The 20,912-nt window shown below is 54.0% G+C and overlaps 8 protein-coding genes across 8 annotated transcripts; 3 read left to right on the top strand and 5 right to left on the bottom strand.

Moving 5' to 3' along the window:
* Positions 1-92: 92 nt before the first annotated feature.
* Positions 93-1,725, bottom strand: B0T26DRAFT_521367 (epoxide hydrolase 1). The gene is made up of 2 exons (XM_060435475.1): positions 1,368-1,725; positions 93-1,286 (listed from the first exon to the last, which is right to left on the bottom strand). The coding sequence occupies exons 1-2, from the start codon at positions 1,598-1,600 to the stop codon at positions 206-208; spliced, it is 1,314 nt and encodes a 437-aa protein (XP_060290887.1). The 5' UTR covers positions 1,601-1,725; the 3' UTR covers positions 93-205.
* A 3,676-nt stretch (positions 1,726-5,401) lies between these two features.
* On the top strand, positions 5,402-6,258 carry B0T26DRAFT_681641 (uncharacterized protein; the record flags this gene model as incomplete). Its single annotated transcript, XM_060440658.1, has 3 exons — positions 5,402-5,630; positions 5,730-5,938; positions 6,130-6,258. The coding sequence occupies 3 exons, from the start codon at positions 5,402-5,404 to the stop codon at positions 6,256-6,258; spliced, it is 567 nt and encodes a 188-aa protein (XP_060290886.1).
* A 1,242-nt stretch (positions 6,259-7,500) lies between these two features.
* Positions 7,501-8,226, top strand: B0T26DRAFT_597036 (fungal-specific transcription factor; the record flags this gene model as incomplete). Its single annotated transcript, XM_060435631.1, has 1 exon — positions 7,501-8,226. A coding segment is annotated over one exon (726 nt), but the record flags the coding sequence as incomplete, so codon positions are not given.
* A 3,292-nt stretch (positions 8,227-11,518) lies between these two features.
* B0T26DRAFT_757518 (uncharacterized protein) lies at positions 11,519-12,238 on the top strand (the record flags this gene model as incomplete). Its single annotated transcript, XM_060446259.1, has 2 exons — positions 11,519-11,964; positions 12,073-12,238. 2 exons carry the CDS (start codon positions 11,519-11,521, stop codon positions 12,236-12,238), a joined length of 612 nt encoding a protein of 203 aa, XP_060290884.1.
* Positions 12,239-13,114: 876 nt separating this feature from the next.
* Positions 13,115-14,521, bottom strand: B0T26DRAFT_618401 (uncharacterized protein; the record flags this gene model as incomplete). Its single annotated transcript, XM_060436026.1, has 2 exons — positions 13,115-14,385; positions 14,449-14,521. Coding segments are annotated over 2 exons (1,344 nt in total), but the record flags the coding sequence as incomplete, so codon positions are not given.
* Positions 14,522-16,450: 1,929 nt separating this feature from the next.
* On the bottom strand, positions 16,451-17,263 carry B0T26DRAFT_681637 (uncharacterized protein; the record flags this gene model as incomplete). The annotated part of the gene is made up of 2 exons (XM_060440657.1): positions 16,451-16,843; positions 17,069-17,263. 2 exons carry the CDS (start codon positions 17,261-17,263, stop codon positions 16,451-16,453), a joined length of 588 nt encoding a protein of 195 aa, XP_060290882.1.
* A 1,283-nt stretch (positions 17,264-18,546) lies between these two features.
* On the bottom strand, positions 18,547-19,179 carry B0T26DRAFT_597121 (uncharacterized protein; the record flags this gene model as incomplete). Its single annotated transcript, XM_060435635.1, has 1 exon — positions 18,547-19,179. A coding segment is annotated over one exon (633 nt), but the record flags the coding sequence as incomplete, so codon positions are not given.
* Positions 19,180-19,967: 788 nt separating this feature from the next.
* On the bottom strand, positions 19,968-20,711 carry B0T26DRAFT_681635 (uncharacterized protein; the record flags this gene model as incomplete). Its single annotated transcript, XM_060440656.1, has 1 exon — positions 19,968-20,711. One exon carries the CDS (start codon positions 20,709-20,711, stop codon positions 19,968-19,970), a length of 744 nt encoding a protein of 247 aa, XP_060290880.1.
* Positions 20,712-20,912: the final 201 nt, after the last annotated feature.

Below are 20,912 nucleotides of genomic sequence, written 5' to 3'. Positions count from 1 at the left end.
ATATAGATCTATATATCACACTTCTAACCAATGAACAAAACCAATACCAAACCGGCCGGGAAGAACTTGATCGTTGGAGTCTCAGTGACAATTTTATAGCCATGGACGTCCCAGTCTGGCTGAATAAGCCTCCACTTCCGAGTTCCAACAGCCAGTCGATTGACAATCCCAACACACCGTCGCCGTTCAACGCCATCGGCTCTTGTTAGCTCACAGCGCTAAATGACCCCACAAACTCTTCCAGGTTAGCCAAGAGTGCCGCCGGTTGCTCGAGGGCCGCAAAGTGGCCTCCGACGTCATGACTCCTCCAGAAGACCAGGTTCCCCGTGGCCGCAATCCACTCCCGCGGCGTCGGCGCTATGTCTAGAGGGAAGTACGAAAACCCAAGCTTCTTGGGTTCCCGGATGTGGTACGCCGGCAGCGCATGCGACCACAAGGGATCCCCACGCATCGAAAACGTCTCCCTGTACGAGTACATGCAAGTGTGCGCACGCCCTGTGAGCCAGTACAGGCTGACGCTGGCGAGCACCTCGTGCATCAGCCGCGTCGAGTAACTGGTGGCGCTTTTGTTGTCGCTGCCGCCACTGCTGCCTGCCATGCTGGCATCGGGCGGGAAGGAGGCCGGATCGACCCAGTCGAGGAACTTCTCGCCCACCCACGCCAGCAGCGCCAGCGGGCTCGAAGACAGCACCAGGCCCAACGTGCCCGGCCGCGTGGCCTGTATCATGCCGTAGGCCGACCCCTCGCTCTTGAACCACGCCGTCCGCTCGAGGCCGCGCTGCTCCGTCTCCGTCAGCCCGCCGGTCGCGGCCCCCGCCGGCGGCGGCAGCGGGCAGTAGTTCAGCAGCGTGCCGATGCAGCCGGGGTACTGTGCGGCCATGATGCGCCCGACGCGCGACCCAATGTCGCCGCCCTGCACCACGTAGCCCGGCAGCCCGAGGCGCTGCGCCACCAGCGCGTCCAACACTCGTGCCGTGTCCTCTATGCCGTAGTCCCGGTCGGCGGGGAACGCGTCGGACAGTGCGTAGCCCGGAAGCGACGGCACGATGACGTGGTACGGCAGCTGCGCCGGGTCCGGGTACTTGTCCCGCAGGAGGGCCAGCATGGGCAGGAACTCGAGGAACGACCCGGGCCAGCCGTGCAGGAGGACGATGGGCGTCGCCGTCGGCTGCTCCGAGAAGAGGGCCACAAAGTGTACTTTCAGACTCGTCGTCGACTGGGATCCTGCGATGGGCACGTCGGCCCGGAAGTGCGGAAACGAATTCATATGCTTCTCAAGAGATTTCCTGGATTGCATGTCAGTGTCTTGTCTTGTGCCACCGTTGCTCCAGATTTCACAGGAGCTTGGGATATCGAACGAGTCTCACCAGTCGAAATCGGTTTCCCACACCCGCTTCGCTTCGACCAGCCAGTCTCGGCCAAGACCCAGCCTTCGGCTGCCGTCTGGTAGGGAATTCTCGTAGCACGCGCTGGCGACATTGGATAGCTTGACCAGCGCCAGCATCCGCTCGACCTCGGTGTCGGCAATATCCACGGCGAATGGGCGAACGGCATCCTTGTCAGCAGTGCCAGGCAGAGTGCTGTAAGACTTTGAAGTCATCGTTGCTGTGCTGTATGATCCTGTGCTACGGGTAACGATACTATCTGAGTCAAAGTCGGGTTTCAGTTTATTTTGCTCGCGGGGTCGAAAATGCACTATGACGAAGGTCGTAACGAGCACGCTATGGGGGGGGGGGGTAGTGCGGAGTTCGAAAGGGGGTATTGGGGCGGAAATCCATCCCCGCATCAACGTAGTATCGGCAGCAGCGACGGCAGTGTTACGTGAGATCAAACGTCTCCACTCTCTCTTGTTTTCTCCCAGTGAAAACCGCTCTCCGCCTTGTATTGACCTCCCCATTATCTAGAGTTGTGTCGAGAACAAAGGTAAAAAGTCGAAATTTTCAATGTCGTGAACTGAAATCACATGTCAGCCATCACATTCCAGAACGGTCGGTACATGTAGGTTGGAATGACATGCTACTTCGCAGAAAGCGGGGTTTTGTTGGTTTCTGGCGTCGTTATCAGACGTCTGACCCCGGCATTTCCAAGCAGCCGCGGCCTTGTACTTCCTCCACGCCTCGGATACGAGCAGGAAGAAACCAAGTTGCTGGAGTATCTACACGCCGTGAGGAAAGATGCCGCGGATAGCCAGGGCATCGGAGGCAAAGAGGAGAGATAATAGAAAGAAGTGAGGATTGAAGGTACTGGCGCGGGAATTGTGCAGCCAAAGGTTTTTTTTTTTGTTACCAAACACTCGAGCAGTAAGATATTAATTAGGGCTAATTGATAATTTGTGAGAAAGATCCATGGGGAGAGGGTCTAGGTATCTAACTAAAGCAACAATGCTGTGGGTAATTATTTAGGTTCATTCCGATGCCTTGGTTTTTGATTTTGACTTATCAGGCGAGAAAAGAAAGATTGCTAAACAAAGTATTACTTATACTTTGGGCATACGAGAGTCTAATTATTAACGAGAAAACAGTCTCTGAGATAAATATATTTTCCCCATGCAGAACCTGCATGGTCCCAGATTAATGTTGAGCGACTTTCTTTTATTGGTATTTGCAGATTCTACGCAGGAAGCTTGCGATGTCGTAAACTGCTTAGGGCTAGTGGGCAGGGTGATGTGCAGTTACGCATAGCAACCATGTGTTCAGGGGTCAGTCAACACGTTCCGCCCAATTCCGCGTTGCTCCTGAAATGCCCTGCCGGCCACGACGCCGCCGTCCATGCCTCAAGATCAAAGACAAAACAAAATGAAAATGAAAGCACCAATCCCTCACCAAGACATCTAAGTTAGCTTACCCAGATTTGGCCAGGCCCCACTTTTGGCCCGGGCGCCGCCCGCACTTACGCAACGCAACGCATGAAATTTGAAGCTATAGAAAAAGGTCAAATCAACTAATTACAATGCAACTTTCGTCTTCTTCTTCATCTTCCGAGCCCTCTGGTTCGTCTGAACTGTCAATATCGCGCCCAGCTGCCCTCTGTGCCTTGCGAATGTCCTCAATCGTAGCAAACTTGGAATTCGGGCTCAATTGGACCTTCTTCTTCTTGCTGCCTTTCTTGTTCTCAATTTCGGCCTTGAGAGCTTCATTCTCACGTCGTAGCTTAGCCAATTCGAAGTCCTTGATGTTGAATGCCTTTTCGATCTTCCTGAATAGCGTACGGCGAGTGCGGCGAGCCGCCGAATGTATGTTCAATTTCGCCAGGGAGACCGTGAGCTCCGTGACCTTTTGAGGAGTCTTCCAGACGCCGTATTTATCATATACCTGTTGCTGCAGGTAAGCTCATGACCTGGCTTCCTCCAGGGCCTATGAAGCTATATATTTGTAGTGCCTTAGTTCCTGTTTTCTAGCAACAACTTGCTTCGCAAGGGCTTTTGCTTGTTGACAGGCCACAACCCGGCGGCATGCCAACCTGCCTTGCAGTTGCTGGGCTGAAATGCGGTTTTCCGGGCTTTGAAATAACAAAGCAACATAAGCCGGCACCCTAGAACCGTGCTGTGCGATAACGTCGGCCTGCTATTGAGCTCCTTCCTGTATGCCCTCTTCAGGACTGAGAAGACAGTCAAATCGAGAGGTTGAAGAACATGAGAAGCGTGTGGAGGTAAATAAAGAAGGTAGATGTTGTTTTGGAAGCATGACCACATATAATCATCGGTGGTATGACTGCCGTGGCCGTCAATAATAAGTAGTCGTTTTTCTCCGTTGGCTGGCCGGGTCCTAGGAATGAAGACCTTCTGAAGCCATTCCAATGCCCTTGCATCGTCAATCCAGCCTTTTTCCTGGCTTGTGAAGTGCCAACCAACGAAGCATTTGAGCTTTTCTGGGTAGTGTTGTTGTTGAACGGTCTTTCCTTTCATAATGACCGCAGGAGGTAGGGACTGGCCAGTTGCAGAGATACATTCCACGAAGGTAGTCCAGCTGCGAGATCCGGGTTGTTCCTTCATCAACACCTTGTTTTCTGAGCTTCCTATGACCTGGCCGTTGGAACCCTGGCCTCCAAGAATGCCTGTCTCATCTTTATTCCAACGGTGCTCGGGCTTGATGCCCCGAATAACTGGGAGGGCCAGGTATTCGAACCAGGCCGTCACGGCTGCCTTCGTAGCTCCGTTGAGGCGCACCGAGTCGATCCGCTGTGCTCTCTGGGTCCTAATGGTCGGGTTCCGGGCCATGAAATGCCGCACCCACTTCACCCCGATCTCGTCAGGCTTCCCGAGCTCCCGGGCCAGCCGGCGGGCGAATTCCCTAACCTGCGCATGCGTAGGAGGCAGGCCGAGGGCACCCTGCATGACGATCCACTCGGTCAAACGCTCTTCCACAGGCTTATCTAGAGTCTGCATGTGTTCAAACGCAATGCAACGGGCTTTTGTGCCGGCCAGCCGGCGCCGAAGTGTACTCCTCGGCACACAATATTTTGCTGCCGCCTGACGCACACTGCTGCCGTCTCGCACAAACTTCATCGCGGTCAGCATCTCCAATTCGTCGTATTCAGGCATGGTAAATAGAGGATTGATTGAGCTCTCGATTAACCAAGAAATGGAAGAATTTGGTCTTGTTTTGAGGAAGTTGTGGTGTGATGAAGAAAAATCGGTCAATCACCCTTGGTGTAAGTGCATGGTGGCTTGCGCATGGGCCAAATGTAGGGCCTGGCCAAATCTGGGTTAGTTAACTTAAAGCTATCTAAGAGGGAAAAGGCCTACCGTAGGACATGAAGAAGAGAACCCGGTATTAATCGATCTTATAATTAGAATTAGACTCGATATTTTCAAGATAGGTCCGCCAGATCTTTGGTTACTTTGGTAATTTAAGATGGTTTCCTAAAGACTGATCTCATTATTTGAAGGAATTATAGGTAGCTTCAATCACTTGTTGACACACCCATATGCAGCAGTGGCCAAACACCGCTCCTAATTCGGTTTCAACTTAAACGCACACTCTCATTTGCCTTGGAAATGTTTGCCTCATGTCAATGGCATAAACCACGTTACTTTGCCAAGATTTCCTTGAACAGTCAAGAAAAAAAAACCTAAAGAGAATGGTTGCTCCAGTATTCCGGTAATGCACCGGTAGATGGTTACACAGTTCTCAACGGCTGAAAAATGCACACAACCCTAATATCTATATTTTTCCCCAAAAGTTCCGCAATGGTTGCCTTTAGGCCGGAGAGGGACGCACGCAAATCTTTTTCCGAATAACTTTTTTTGACTCGGGATAAGTATCTGCGTCAGCTATTGTCACCCACAACTCGTCCTCTCGTCGTCTAATTCCCATCTCTCTCCAGGATACCCTCATTTTGGCACTTCCGCACGAGAGCACCGACTACCCACACCATCGAATTCCTCACGCCGACAGCCTCAATGGATGCGATCAAGCAGCTTGTCCTGATACGCGACTCGTCGCCCCAGTCAAACACCCTCCCCTGCTCAATCCTAGGCTGTTACACAGCCATGTGTATAAAGGTTAACCTCTGGATCGAGCAGCTTGCACAAACCACTGGACTCGTTTTGATGTGCGAGATCAACAAAGTGCGCAGGCAGCGTGGGGATCTATCACGGCGCTACCGTAGAGTGAAGGGCGGGCGGGTCGGTAAGTGACATAAAAGCTATACTCGTTCCGTTATGGCTGAACTTCCCTCGACTGTTGCTCTTCACGTTTCTGGAGGCTAATTAACTTGGGTAATGTCAGGAAAGCAAAAGCCAAGACCGGCCCGCGAGCGCGACTCAAGCGAGGCACTATTGAAACGCATCAGGGCTATGGCACTGGCAAGCTGGACTGTCGAGGAAATCGCAACCGACTGCAATCTGAATTCCTCTGGCACGAGTGCCTGGCAGGGTGTCATGCCGCCAAAGGATCTCGCCCCAGGGTCGGCAGCGCTTGGAAACACGCTCTCTGTAGTCAGTTATATGAACACAGCGCAATACTACGGCGACATCGAACACAGCATCCCCACCATGGATACAGATATGATACCAGAGAAAATCATGATCAAGATATTTTTGACGTGCCTAGCGGCTTCGGCTAGTCGTCTGGCAACGAACATCCTAGCATATCTTGCTTGTCGTGGAACTGCGTCGAATTCTGTTAGGAATTCAGCGAGTTACGGGTGAAGAGCCCCCAAGCGAGCGAGTGGAGATGTCCCTGGAATTGCCGATGTATTCGAGAGCGGAAATGGGACCTGGAGCTGGGGTCAATGGCGATCTGGGCCCAAATATAGAGAACAACACCGAAGCGACAGACGCGGCGGAAGCGGACTCGGAGCCTCAGACACCTCTGACGGCGGAAACAGACGCTCAATTTGACGTCGGGGCCAACCGGAGCTAGTTGAAGTGAAGAGCTAATCGGGCGGACTTGGTCTCGGCGCTCCCGGTGCTCCCGGTGCTCCCGGTGCTCTTGACGGCACCACCAGAGGCTGAATCAGGATTGGAGCTGAGCGTCGTCTTCAGGAGGAAGCACCTGGTACGCGTCTCTTCGGAGCCCTCAGTTATCGAACGTTCATGTAGATTTTAATACAACATCGAGCCTTTGAGTATTTGAACAATTAGGATTCAACTCGGCTGCCAATGGCTCCTTGCCGGAAATGTTTAATGGTCCCTTCTCTGTGAGATCTTGCGTGTATTGGTCGACCAGAAATCAGCATACCGGCCATCAAAGCTTCAGTTCCTCGAAGCAGCAAGCTACCTAGCCACTTAAGGTGCTACAATTGCGCCAGTGCCAGGGAATTTCCCACGAGAGAGGGGGCGAGTTTTGCAGAGAAAGCAAAGTACCAAATTAGCTGCCAAGTTTCCCGGACTTTGTTTATTTCAGGCGTCGAGGAGTTTGAAGCTAGTGACCAGGAAATTCCAACGTACCTCTCACGATCACAGTTGTAGACGTTTTGCTTGAATTAACTAGAGCTCGATGAATCTGTCTCCCTTGTCACCTGCAACCAGTTTTAGCCTGTTGCTAGATTATCAGAGTTGACTGTGTCGATGTCAACATGGCTAACGCGGAGACGAGGGAAAGCCACAGACGGGTGGCTGAGGCGGCTTTTGCGCCACAGCAGCAGGGTTAGGGTGTAGCGGATGACGCCAAGCTTTGCAAGCAAGCTCCCTACTTGTTATTCCACCACAAAATACGGATTACGCGCTCCGGCAACAACGACGATTGCGCCCAACCACTCGCGCCGTTCGGAAAACCGATTACAAGCCCGCAGCTCGACCCGAGACCTTCGCTTAGCTGCGGCGTATAGGTGTCGGATTAAGGATGCGCATAGCAGGGCTAGGCGCGCCTCCTTCTCTAGCCGACGATGGCCCCAACACAGACCAGATCGTCTCCCACCGCGACATAGACACCACCCTGAATAAATACCCCCAATTGTCCCTCGTCGTATCAATCAGGCTGATCTCAACCTCACATCCGACAAATTACTCTCGAACAGACGTCCACACCGACACAAAACACAATGTCGACTGCTCCCAAGACCATCCTGTTCCTTGGCGCAACAGGCGCCTCCGGCCCAGCAGTCCTGCGCCGCAGTCTCGCCGCTAGTCACACCTGCATTGCCCTCTGTCGCACGCCTTCCAGCCTGAAAGCTAAGCTTAGCAAAGCCGAGCAGAAAGACCTAGCCCTGCGTATCGAGCAAGGCAACGCGCACGAGGTCGAGGACCTGACGCGCTGTCTCGTTCTCCCTAGCAGCAGTCCATCCAGCCCGCCTATGCTCGTCGGCCTGGTCGTGTTCTGCATTGGCGGCGCTTTGGACCTGTGGTGCCGGACTATACCCGACCCCAAGGTGTGCGAGACGGCCATAGCGCGGCTTCTGGAGGCGCTCGACCTATACCGTGCCCAGCAGTCGGCCGAGCACAAGCAATACCCGCGCATGGTGGCCTTCAGTACCACGGGCGTCACCGAAACGGGCTGCGAAGTGCCCCTCGCCGTCGCGCCGCTGTACCACTTCTTCCTCGGCGTGCCGCACGTCGACAAGCGCGCCATGGAGAAGACGCTCGTCGCGTCCACCGAGCGCTGGACCATCCTCCGCCCCAGCTTCCTCACTGACGGCCCAGAGACCGGCCGCCCCATCCGCGTTGGCGTTGAGGATCGTCTGGCTGGCACCGTCGACAGCCGCGAGATCGGCTACAGCATCTCCCGCGAGGACGTGGGCAGGTGGGTCTTTGGGAACATCGTCGAGGAACACGACAATCGCTTCTCCGAAAGGCGTCAAGCATCACGTACTAGCCAGGCCTGCTTTATTGGGCCGTCTGGTGGTTTAGGGGCTACGATCTGCTTTCCGTGGGTGCCTATTACTTGTTCTGGCGCCTGGGAGTTTTGAGTAAAGGGGGTTTGTTCGTTCTTACTGCTTGGTTGAAGTTCATTGTAACAGATTGCCCGTGTTCAATGACCTGGTGCCCTGCGACTGGGCTCATTCACCGTCAGCGCAACTCACCTTGTTCTCAGTCGACGCGGCTGTAAGTACCCAATCGGCATCTATACCAGCAATGTGACATCATATTCCACCGACCATATCGCAATTCTCCCAACGGCGGCCGCCCGAACGCGAATCGACAATGCTGTCGCGTGATTAACTACTAACGATGACCTCAACTCGGTGATGTGGTGAGCCACGCCACAAGATTGTTCCAGACTGGCGATTCCTCTACCCGTCAATTTCCATATTCTGTTCGAGATTGGCGGCGATTGCCAAGCGCGTTTTCGGTACGGAACGCGGCCGGGCCAAGACAAGATTGGTCCCGGCTCAGACTTCTCGGACTGCCAGTCTGGGCCGCTGACGTCATAATTAGTGCCGCGATCTGTTGATGTCGCGACACTGTGGTTCTGAGCTGTGGCGGTGCCTCGCGCAAAGTTGCCGCAGTGTTGTAATCAGCTAGCTTAGTGCCGTGAGAGGTCTCTGAGTTCATGCTCGAAGCTAGCCTAGGCTGCTGTCAATGAATACCAGTGACTTGTCGTCAATTCCACGGTAGCAATTATAACTCTATCAGCGGTTCAATCATTTGACTTTTTACTATACCGTAATAAATACCTATAACGTGTTTGATAAGCGAGTGGCAGTGACAAGCGAGTGGCAGCTCCACCTCACCAATTTCACCTCTTGCGCAACATCACGATTTAATTTCACAACACAATATGCCTATCGTACGAAATGAAGCGCAAATCATCCTTGCCCTCCAAGCTATGGAGCGCGATGAGGAACTCAATCTCTGGACGGCTGCAAAGGCTTATTCGGTACCCTACAACACACTCAAGCGGCGATATAAGGGAATCTCCTCTCGAGCAGATACCGTCGCCAACTCTCGGAAACTAGACCCTCTTGAAGAGGAGGTTATCGTACGAAGGGTTCTCAACCTATACGAGCAAGGATTTTCGCCTGGATACGATATGGTGGAAGATATGGCCAACTTGCTACGCGCGTCGCGTGACGCGTCACGCGTCGGAAAGCGTTGGGCTTTAAACTTTGTACGACGACAGCCAGAGCTCCGGACGCGTTGGACGCGTCCGTACGACTACCAGAGAGCCAAATGCGAAGATCCGAAGATAATTAGCGCGTGGTTTAACCTTGTTCGCAATACAATCGCGAAATATGGGATCCTCGAGTCGGATATCTGGAACTTTGACGAGACTGGGTTCATGATGGGCCAGATCTCACCAACCCTTGTTGTTACCTCGTCCGAAGGCCGTGCGAGGGTGAAGAAGATCCAGCCTGGTAATCGGGAATGGGCTACGGTGATTCAGGCCGTACGGTCGGGTGGTGATACTATCCCTCCGTACGTGGTGGTTGCGGGTAAAGTCCACCTCGAAAGTTGGTATCGCAACAGCCTTTTCCCACCCGAGTGGACAATTGATCTCTCAGAAACTGGATGGACGAATAACCAGATTGGTCTTGACTGGATCAAACACTTTGAACAACATTCTCGCCATCGTACGATAGGTGGAAAGAGACTCCTAATTCTGGATGGGCATGAGAGCCACCACTCGGCCGAATTTGAGGATTACTGCAAAGAAAATAACATTATTACACTTTGCATGCCTCCGCACTCATCTCATCTACTTCAGCCCCTTGATATTGGGTGTTTTCGTATATTAAAGTGGTTCTACGGCAAGGAAATTGAGAAGTTGATGCGCAACCATATTCACCATATCACCAAGCCCGACTTCTTCCTCGCCTTCTTCAACGCATTCCAAGCAACATTTGAACCTGAAAACGTAAAAGGAGGTTTTCGAGGGGCAGGCCTTGTTCCGTTCGACCCAGAAAAGGTGATTTCCCAGCTGGATATCAAGCTTCGTACGCCGACACCGACTAGCCCCCCCGAGGTCTCGTACGACAGCTGGGTCTCTCAAACGCCACGAAATGCTACCGAGGCCTCTCTACAATCAACACACATCAAGGATCTATTACCAGACATCAAGGTAGCTCACCAACTCCAATTCTTGAGGCACTTGATCAGATTGTAAAGGGTACGACAAAGGTTATGCACGAGATGGTGTTGATGAAAGCGCGGGTACGAGAGCTTGAGGAAGCAAATACAGCTTTAAGCAAACGCCGGAGAGCTAAAAAAAAAAAGTCGTATCCGGGTAGGAGGACCATTAACTATGCAGGATGCGAGCGATATTTTGGCCGAAAGGGATGCGCACGCATTGATAGAGGAGGAAAAGCGATCGAGGGGTGGTCGTGCGAGGAGCAACGCAACAGGTTTAAGGCACTGCAGCAATTGCGGCAAAATAGGACACAACTCTCGTACGTGCCAGGAAGATACGAAATGGATGAGGAATCAGATTCTGAGTAGTTTTAGTTAATTATTTCCTTTGCAGTATTAGTATCTCGTTCGGTAGTTGTAATGAGGTAGTGAGAACTGCCACTCGCTTGTCACTGCCACTCGCTTGTCACTGCCACTCGCTTATCAAACACGTTATTCACTTTTAGCATATAATTACGTATCACTAGGTATTATAAGCCCTTTCACTTTTATGATAAATCTGACTGCGGAAGTCCCTCGCTGAGCAGAGCCTCCGTGAGTAGACGAGATATCACATATATCATCGCGTGTTTGTAGAGGATGGTGAGCTGGGTAACTTAAAGGCCACTTCTAGTCTCAGCCCGGCCCGCAGAATTGGCGAGTAACGCAATGTCAATACACGGGTCAAAATGTCCCGCCAGGTTTTAGTTCTCGTTCCGCTTATCTCGCCTTGTTCCCGCACGTTGGCTGCTTCGATTTCCCCTTTTTAATATTGCCGAAGTAGCCGGAGGTGAGGCTGGAGCGGGAGGGCCAAGCTGCGTGGTGGCGGCTATATGTATATTTCATCAGGGCTATATTGCACCACTTTACGTCCGTCGGCACATGCCAGAATCTCAATCGGTGCAGCAACCAAACATTGAAGAATGCACCAGCGCCCAGGAGCCCCAATCCCCAACCCAAATTACCTGTCAAGCTACCGAGTATGTGAGACAGTGAAAATCCATTACATCATTCACTTTTGGAATCGCGATGGTGCTCCTCGCCACCTCCCTCCTGGGCTTGCTCCTTGGCTTCCGGGCCGGGGCATCGCCAGCAGTATGGAATCACCAGTACGACGACAGGTCACCCAGCACAGCTCGACGCGAGACGCAAAGTCGGAACTGCACTGCCGATTCGTTTACTAACGTCACCGACTTTATCCTCCGGGAGTACCTGGTCGAGACGGTCGTCAGCGCCGACAACACGACACATCTGCGTGGGACCCTCGCGGTGGAGAATCCGGGCACGGGCGACACGTACCGGCTGTACCACATCCCCATTTCCTTGGGCGGCGGCGTGTGGTCCATCTGTTTCCCCGGCGATGACGCCCCGCTGCCGCCACAGCTGGCCAGGTGCCAGTACCTGATAGAGAAATTCGACAACAGGATTGGCTTTCGCTTCGACTGGTACTGCGACGGCAAGAATCCGGATAGCCCGTAAGTGCCAGTCCGGGAGTGCCTTATCCAGGCTCTTGACCCCTAGAAGCATACCCTTCAGACTCCGCTTAAGAACAGGACAAACTGACACGTTCTGTCATGGCTTAGAGTTCTGTTTGATGCTACAGTGATCGGAGACCTTCCCGCCGAGGTCTGCGTAGCTCAAAATGGCACTAATGGTGTAACGCAAGCATGCCGTCTGCCGGGCGATGTCTTGTTGTCGGTTGAGAATATCTCATGGGAGGATACTTCCGAGTCTGGACAGATGGACTGAGGAAGTGTCTGCTGAAGGCGAGAAGAGAATTAGCAGAGAGGGGAGCAGTTCAGAGTAGACGAGGTAGTAATCATTCAAATTAAACAGACGCATGGGGCAAGGTGCGCTCGCCACCCCGTCAGAAGCGCAGTGCTTCAAAAGCCAGTGTCTAAAATTTTAGTTGAAATTATGTCTAGTGTAGGGTGCCCATGTAATTTTGCACGGAGATTTATGTTTTGTTTTCTGTTCCATTTTGGAGTTTCCATTTTGGAGTTTCCATTTTTCTATGCTGCGTCAACGATGTGACTAGCACTTGCGCGCAGGGTGGCCTAAAACTCAGCGGGAAAGTTACTTGGGTGCAACCGTTGTTAAGATGGCTAGTCGATCGATCAACTTTCACAGCAATAAATTAAGCTTCACTAACAGAGTGTCACTGCCTTGTAGAAAACACGACGGGGTCCCGCTAACTCCAAAGTGGAAGGAACTTTAGTGAGATGGTGATGAGGGACGGAAGGAACGCCTGGCCTTGTCGACGACCACTTGAGTTCTCGTGCTCTCACGTCAGAGCCTGTCGCTCCTCTCGCACCACCTAAGCTCCTTCCCCACGACGTCCGTGAACTGGACATGTCACGCGCCGTTCCCTGCCTTGGCCCTCGCTCTCTTCAAAACGTTGTGTTTTCTTAACGTTACAGTTCGGGCAGCTGGCTAAAATACACACGTCCCGCGTCTTGTCATTGAACGTTCAGCCTCAGTGACCAGCGACCAAAAAACCTTACTTTGCATCACTCCAACCTTCACGGATATCCACGACCCCAACACCCGACACCCCAAACTAAAAAAGGCAGCAGCTCCGCACGCTTCCTGGGTCCACTCCTACACGGTATCCGGCAGCAAGCTCACGCCATCAGTGCGCAAATACAGCGCGGCGCTGACTCCACCCTCATCGCCCGAGCCATCAGCCTCGCACACCAAACTAACCCTGACACCCGGCCTCTCCTCCGCCATCACACCGACACGCTCCCTCAACAAGCGCAACAGCGCCGCGAGCCGCCCCAGCACGGCCTGGTTCTCGGCACGGCGCTCCCAGCGCTCCAGCCCGCCATCAACACCATAGTCGTGCAGCACGGCGCTCGTGGGGCCCGGCACGAACACGCCCGCGCGGTGCTGCGCCACGTACAGCAGCCGCCGCCGGCTGAAGTACAGCTGCGCCTCGGGCGCGAACATGGGCTCGTTGCTGGCCCGGTGCGTCTTGACCTCGAGCAGGCACGCCGACGGCACGTCGCGCCCGTGCCACCGGTGCGTGAGCAGCGTCGGCGACGACGCTGGCAGCCGCAGGTGTGGGATTGATGCCTGCAGCGCCGTGTAGGATGGGCTGTCGCCGGGGTCGTCGAGCGCCAGCGCGAGGAACGAGAAGCGTCCTTGCCGTGGGGGCGAGGGTGGGGGGGTTGTTGTTGGTGATGGTGGCGGCAGTGGTGGTGATGGTGGGGCGGTGAAAGTGGTGGGGCTTGGGGGCGAGTGGCGGGAGAAGCTGTTGCGTGATGTTGGTGAGAACCAGCCGGGCGACGGGGGCGACGAGGAGGGCGTAGTTAGCGGTGAGAGGCGCCGCCACGGCCCCTTCATGCCGCTGTCGGCTGCGAGTCTGGTGTTGGGGCTGCCGGCCGGGATGGGCCGCGGGGCGAAGGTTGTCGGGTGGACGCACTCGCAGTAGTAGGCGTCGACCTCGGACTGCACGACCAGCTCGAGCCCGGCGAAGCGGTAGCGTACGACGCGGTGGTGGCTGGCGCTGCGGCGCAGCATGTCGTCGTCGTCGGGCCCGTAGCGGCACGTCTCCTTTTCGAAGCCCGCACCGTGGCCCAGGCTCGACCGCAGCGACGGATCGCCCGTCCACTTGGACATGAACAGCGTGTTGTGCCGCCACTCTAGGTCGAAGCGCTCCGTCAGTCGCTTCTGGTTGCTGAAGGTGTGGAACATCTTGCGCAGGTTGCTCGCGTTGCTGACAATCTCAGCCGCCTCGAGCACGTTGAACCCCGGCGCCATGGTCTCGACGGACCGCAGCAGCGGTTCGAAGGCGTGCGCGTAGTGCGGATACCCGGGCTGCAACTCCCGGTTTTGTGAGTCGAGCTTGACTTCCACCGCGTGGGTTAGGGGTGAGAAGAAGGGCGGAGAGCCTTTGTGTTTGTCAGCAAATCTGTCTCGGGGATATTAAAACGGAAGGGCAGGGGCATACGTACCCGGAACGACAATTTCCCCATCGCTAAGCTTGTTGAAGCTGGCCAAATCACCCTTATCCTCCATGCTGACCGGCTTTCCGGCAACTAGGGTGTTGAGCGGCAGCACTTCCAGCGGCTCCGAAGCCAGGCCCGTGGTGACGGCGTTGTCCCGGTGACGTAAGTGACTCTTGGGGTGGTAGTAGAGACAGCATCCAGCCTGGAGGTGTGGGCACGTCCCCCCTTTATGACACGGCCGCTGGGGCCTGTCCTGCCATCGCCGGACCAGCCAGGCGTCGTGAGAGAAGTTGCAGCCAGGCGTGATACACGGCGAGTTGTTGAAGAGGTGTCCGCAGGGGCTTCTGCTGTTTTTGCTGACGTTGAGGTCAATATTCGGGTGCCACGCGGGTTTCCGGGCGACGTAAGCCATGTTGTCTGTCTTTTATTTGGTCGGAACAGCGTATGTCCTTTTCCTTTGTATTTCTGCATGTGTGCGTATATCAGTTGACACCTAGTCGCGGCCTGGGCTTGAACAGGATGGAGATGGGGTCAAACATGGTCAGGGTCTTGCACATCTTTATCTGCATTGCGCAGCTGCTAAACTTCGGTAGGACACTGGTGTTGCCTTGACGGCCTCGTGGTCTGCCTTTGTGAAGCACGCACATATGCGAGCCCAGCCCATCCAAGCAGCCAACCGATTTGCAGCCTGGTCCGCAACCTGTACTTGTGTAAAAAGTAGTGCGCGGAGAGGCTGCCAACAAAGCCGCCTGCCGCCCAGCCACAGCCCGGCTGTCACACCAGCAAATTGCAAATTGTGTTTTGGAAATGCACGCATGCAGCCACCTGGCGTGTAGCCAGGGTCAACTCAAGTCTCTGAAAGCCCAAAACCCATCACCGAGATCGCTCGTTTTGTGAGAGGTCGGTGGCGACGTAGTGACATATCACAATCGCCACGAAAAGGGAACCCAACCAGAGAAATTGGGCGCAAACGCCTCGCAACGCGTGTCGCCGCGGGGTCGGTCGGCTCTTGGAAAATACAAAGGCGAGGTGGTTGGCTCAGGTGCCTTGTCCACGAACAGCCCTGTCTTGCGGCCTATTTGCCAACCCGTAGCACCAGGCTGTGAGGCCGTCCACTCCCGCATGATGAGGCAGAAAACATTGGCGCCGGGGTGCACGACTTGGACAGCCCGGAGAGAGAATGCCATAGGCTCTCTGTGTTCCTCGTGGACAGGCGATTGGCATAGCCGCATCACTACAACCAGCGCACCCGGATGTGATGCCATGACACCAATACCGCGTGTTTATTATAGTCATGGCGTCGCCATAGGTATGTAGTTATATATTTGGAATGCGACCTGTCAGATAACTCGGGATCTTTAATTTCATGCAGCAAACAGACTCTCGTGATCTGGGTGGGAACTTGCATGATTAATTTACACACCGAGAAGTATCCCCTATTCTCTCAGAGCAGCTGGAAGCTGCGAGATTTCACGGTGCAATACCTGCTTGAAGTCTCTCGAACCCGTCCGATTCGCCCGTGGGCAACTCATGATCGTACACGACGTCAGGGGTTCTATCCAAGTCTTAGGGGAAGTATGGATTAATTGCATCCAAGCACGCACTAGAAAAGCCGACGAGCTTAGTTCCCGACTTCCATAGGTACCTAGGTAGGTAGTTAGATCTATTCCCGAAGCGAAATGGCTTATACCCATTACTTCTCATACACTGATAACGTCCGAGGATTGACATCCCCGATTAATTCCAATAAGCACCTTTTTCTCGTCATTTATTTGTCTCTTTGTTTCCTTCATTTCAGGTTCCTCAACGCAGATGCATCAACACCTCTCCCGGTCTCCAAAGCCTTCCATTCGCTACTAGTCAGCCACAGCGTTTGGACGTATTTGAAAGCTTCCTCGACCTCCAATATCTTTTCGGCAGGTTTTCGTGTAACAAGAGACTTTTTTGTTGAGTCTTCCGCACGTATCCTTTGGGTCTCATCAGCCAGGATCCGAACAGTATCCAGGATCTACTGCTGGGCTCTAAGCCGTTTGGAGTCCAGCATATAATAGAGTCTGGAGGGTCTGCACGGCCCTGAATCGGCCGTTGCGAGGACGGCGAGCATTTCTCCGAACGAGCCACTTGTTTCGATTTCCACTCTCTGCGTGAACTTATGCTCTTCAAACCGGAGTCCCTCTCCTAGTCGGGGGAATCTGAGTCGCGCCATGAACCCCTCATGTGCCACGTTGCTATCGCTAGTGAAGGAGCACCGAGCATTCGAGTCATCCAACACCTCCAGCTGTACCACTACCCTTTCTCCGTCCTCGCCTCGTTGCTCGTCCACGCGCTCTTCAGTATAAACAAGAGGGCCCAGGGATTCGGTAGAGCTTCTTCCGACTTTCCACACTCGTCGCTTATCTTTCTGCCCACAAGCACCAGGCTCTCCACATCTATTCCACAGAGCTGCTTCTGCCAAATTGAATGTGGTTTTGCCTCGGCTGAGAATTCATACCCATACCACTGGTGGAGACTTTGAAGGAACGCTTGATCAATAAGTTTTCTTTCCTTCTCTTGAGCCTAGGCGACAGCCTTTTGTGCGGTTTCGAGCTCTAGCTTATGTTCAGCTTCGGCTTAATTAGTCGAGAACTTTCTTGGTCTTCCACCTAGGTTTGGCTGTCGCGTCCTTGTCTTGCTTTGTTTGATTGTAGAGCTTGACGTCGCTGTCAGAGGACGGACCCTTTTTATTTCTCAGGCCCCCAGACAGGTTTTCCTCGTTCCTGTCGGCTCTCTCGCAGGCCTTTCGACGCGTACCCGTCGCTATTTCATACTGTTGGCTAGCCATTTTTGGATTTTTTCTTCAGCGGCAGCCGTTGTCCTTTTTTGCAGCCTCTCTTTCCTTTGAAAGCGATACATTGAATGCATCCCGAGCTTCGTTGTAGGTACTGAAGACTTTGTCCAGAAGATCCCAGACGGAGTTTGACCCGCTCATGGTCACGGGTTTGCTGGAAACCAATCGGGGAATTCATCGGTATGCTTTAGAGGAGTTCTTCCCTTTGGTTTGAAATGAAGACTTCTATTGAGCCAAGAGAGGCGTAGCTTCTACTAGATGTTTATAATTTCAGAAGGTCTGATCACGGCCGTGTGCTCCGTGTTATCAGCGGCTGGCAAGCGAGCTACGCTGCCATTTGGGTCCACCCGCCAAACTCTGAACGAACGTTGGCTGACTACCTTGGTTACATAGTTGAGAGAAACAATAATCCGAGTTTGGTCTTTACAGCCTTGGCCAGGCAGGCACCTAAAACGGGCCACGCAAGGCCGCGTTTCGGGGCAGCTCGGTGTATGCGGCACAATTAATTAATTCAATCCGGACCCGGGGGTGACATGCACAAAAGCGAGGATGCGGCCTTGATTCACTTCGTGACGAAACATCGGGGCCAACACAAACACCGAAACGTCGTTTCAACGTCTTTGTTCCTAGAGCATCACTGGAAGTCCATGGACCACCTCGGGCTTATAGTGGAGCGGCCGACATACCCGCCCCGGGTCGCCGGCAACGAGCAACAACGGGGGCTTCTGCCGACCGCAACGCAAGCCCAGTCAAAAATCGGCGGAATGGAAGGAGTCACCGTCGTCGCCACTAGGGCGTGGGGCATCGGCCAGGTTTTCTTGATTACCACAAAAAGTCTCTCGCCGATCCGATGCGACCTCTTTTCGTTCAAGTTTCAACAGCAAGAAAACCCCCAGTAGCAGTCATCCATACAAAGAAACAACGAGACGTAAGTTGTGTTACTGGGACTGGGCAAGTGTTTTTTCTGTCCTAAATACTTCCAACCTTCCAACCCCTGGACCCAAGTGCGCCATATCTGGTTGGTGTTTACTTACTGTCTCAACTCCTCAAAACCAGGCCCCCAACCCCCTTTTGCGCACAACCTCCCCAAAATCAAACATAAAACCAAGACAGTCATTGACTACTTAGAAACCCCGTCTATATGCGTTATCTCTGTAGTAATCCTCATCGGGCTCGGCGGCCATCTCGCCGACGTATGGTGGGGGCTGCTGCTGAGACTGCAGCAGCACATTGTCGTTGAGGGGTATGTTTGTCTCTGTGGACGAGTCCTTGTCGGCCTGGCCGGCGGTCGTCTTCTTCTTCTTCTTCCGCAGCTGCACCCACAGCGTCGCGGCGGCGATAAGCAGGCTCGGCACGCCCACGCCCAAACTCGCCGCCAGCGCGATAATGTCGGACTGGCTGAGACCCTTCTTGTCCGACTCAGCCCCGCCCGCCGCTTGTGTCGGGTTCGCTGACGATCCGGCCGGTGAGGTCTGTAGAGCTGTGGTGCCCTTCCCTGGGCCGGATTGGGTCGTGGCGGCGGTACCAGAGCTGCTGGTGATGGCAGGCGTCGACGTGGTGGCGGCGGCGGCGTTTGCCGTGGCGCAGTAGCCGTCATAGATGCCCAGCATCCGGGTCACCTCGGCAGGCCACGTGTCGACGACGCCGGTGCAGTGGGCGCTGACGCAGCTCGAGATGTACTCGGTGGCCGAGGAGGCCAGATCCTTGCTGCAGTAGCAGTCGTTAGTCGGCGAGCATCCGCAGTCAAGCGCGACCCCCAGGTCCTTGAATCCAGCGTTGACGCCACAGGCCGCCCAGCCGCTGTAGATGATGCAGCCCTGGGCACATTTGCGTGCGCTCGAGAAGACGTCGCTCTTGCCCATGGACACTGGGGCCTCGGGCCCGCTCGTCACGGCCGCGGCCGCGGCCACAACACCTTTGGTGGAGTGCACGGCGGCGAGTCCGACGATGAGAAGGTGCTTGGCAATGGTCGTGAGAGACGTCGCCCGGAGGCCGGGAAAAGCGTGTCGGGGCATGGTAGAGCCGGCGGCCGCCCTTCGGATCGCACTGGGCAGCAATCGCGTGTTTGAGCGAAGGACTGTGAGGTCTGAGGGACTCGCGAAAAATATATGGGTGCCGAATTACATGCTTGGCCCATCGAACTGGATACCCCAGAGAGAAATCATCGGGGGCGGGCTTGGCACGTTGGGCTGAGGTCTTAGTAAACCTTGGCAGCATGTTCAGGGGCTGTTGTTTGGCAGAGAACGAACGGTGGCGTGTGGGACTACCCTGGCGCCATCCCGTGTCCCAATCAAGTTGGGAAATTGGGCTGAGTGATGCAAGGTGTCGGGTTGGAGTTGATAAGAGCTCAGGGGTTCAGACCATTCTAGACTCAAGACAACCGTTTTCAAGCCCACGAGCTATTATTAATCCATTAACAGTGTCAAAATACGGTCGTCTTTTCTCTAACATTAGCCACTCTAATTAGATTCTTCGCTCGCCCTGGCAAGCATGGGCTATTTCGCTAGGATTTAATTTATTCAGCAATTACATCAATATGGACATTAAGCAGGATGATGGAGCAGAAGCAAGCGATAATTAGTATCAACAGTTTGGCCAAAAAACACGTGTAATTTTCCTAGTAGATCTGACATAGGTACCAGCCTAATTACTTCGTGTAACTGGCCCTCCCTAGCATCGACACCACTCTCTTGAGCTACTATAAAAAGTGGACCTTGGGCCGGCTATGGTACTGGGCGAAGTCCTTCATAGACCTCAGGGACTGCACGGCTGGGTCGGTTCCCTTGGTCCAGAGATCATTCACAGCCGCACGGGGACGCAGAGGCAGCGGTACAGCAAAGATGTCGCTATGGCGGGTGATTATTGTGGATTGCAGTGACTTTGTGGCTGACAGGGCCTTTGGGGACTGATCCTTTCGTTCCCCGGGAGTGACAAAAACATCATTAGGAGTATGCTCTGGAGTATACCACTCGGGACCGTTGACGACTTGGTCTTGAGGCGTGTGGGGTGATGAAAGCGACCGAAAGATATCGTCGAGAACCCTTTGAGTGTGGTTCAAGATGCTGGCGATATTGCCGAGGTCTTTTCGGGATCTGGCGGTGGCGGTGGTGGTGGTGGAAGACACAACTTCACGACTCTCCTGTGGAGTCAAGAAGATGGCCTCGTCGATGTTTTCGTCTTCGGGTCCCTCGTGCTCTTCGTTGTTGTCGAGCGGCTGAAACGACAGCTGTGTGGCCTCTATCTCTTCCAAGAGCGCCTCAATACCCACATGCCCGATGTCTTGGGTGGTTTCTGTGTCCTTGGCCTCAAGCCGGCCGCCCATTTTTGGACTTTGGGGTGATCGACGTGTCATATACGCCGCTTGAGCTGCTGACAAGACGTTGGCCCTCTTTCCAGGGGTCTCGCTGGCCTCGTCGATGAACAACGTCCTTTTGGTGGACATACTGTTCCAGGCCTTTGCGAGACCAACCGCTGAGACTACTGGAATTCTTTCAGAGAGTAAGCCCAAAGGTACACTTTTATCCGCGGACCCAGAGCTCATTCTATGGTATCGAAGTCGAAGGGCGGCCGTCGGAACACAAGCCCTGTCAGAGAAATGGTGGAGATAGGAGAATATATCCGTGCTGAAGAGAAAATTTTATAG

This window comes from Lasiosphaeria miniovina (genome assembly GCF_030549165.1).
Source record: "Lasiosphaeria miniovina strain SMH2392-1A chromosome Unknown B0T26scaffold_8, whole genome shotgun sequence".
NCBI classification, from domain to species: domain Eukaryota; kingdom Fungi; phylum Ascomycota; class Sordariomycetes; order Sordariales; family Lasiosphaeriaceae; genus Lasiosphaeria; species Lasiosphaeria miniovina.
Note: the sequence above shows the minus strand (reverse complement) of the source record. Positions and strands in the feature narration are given on the sequence as shown.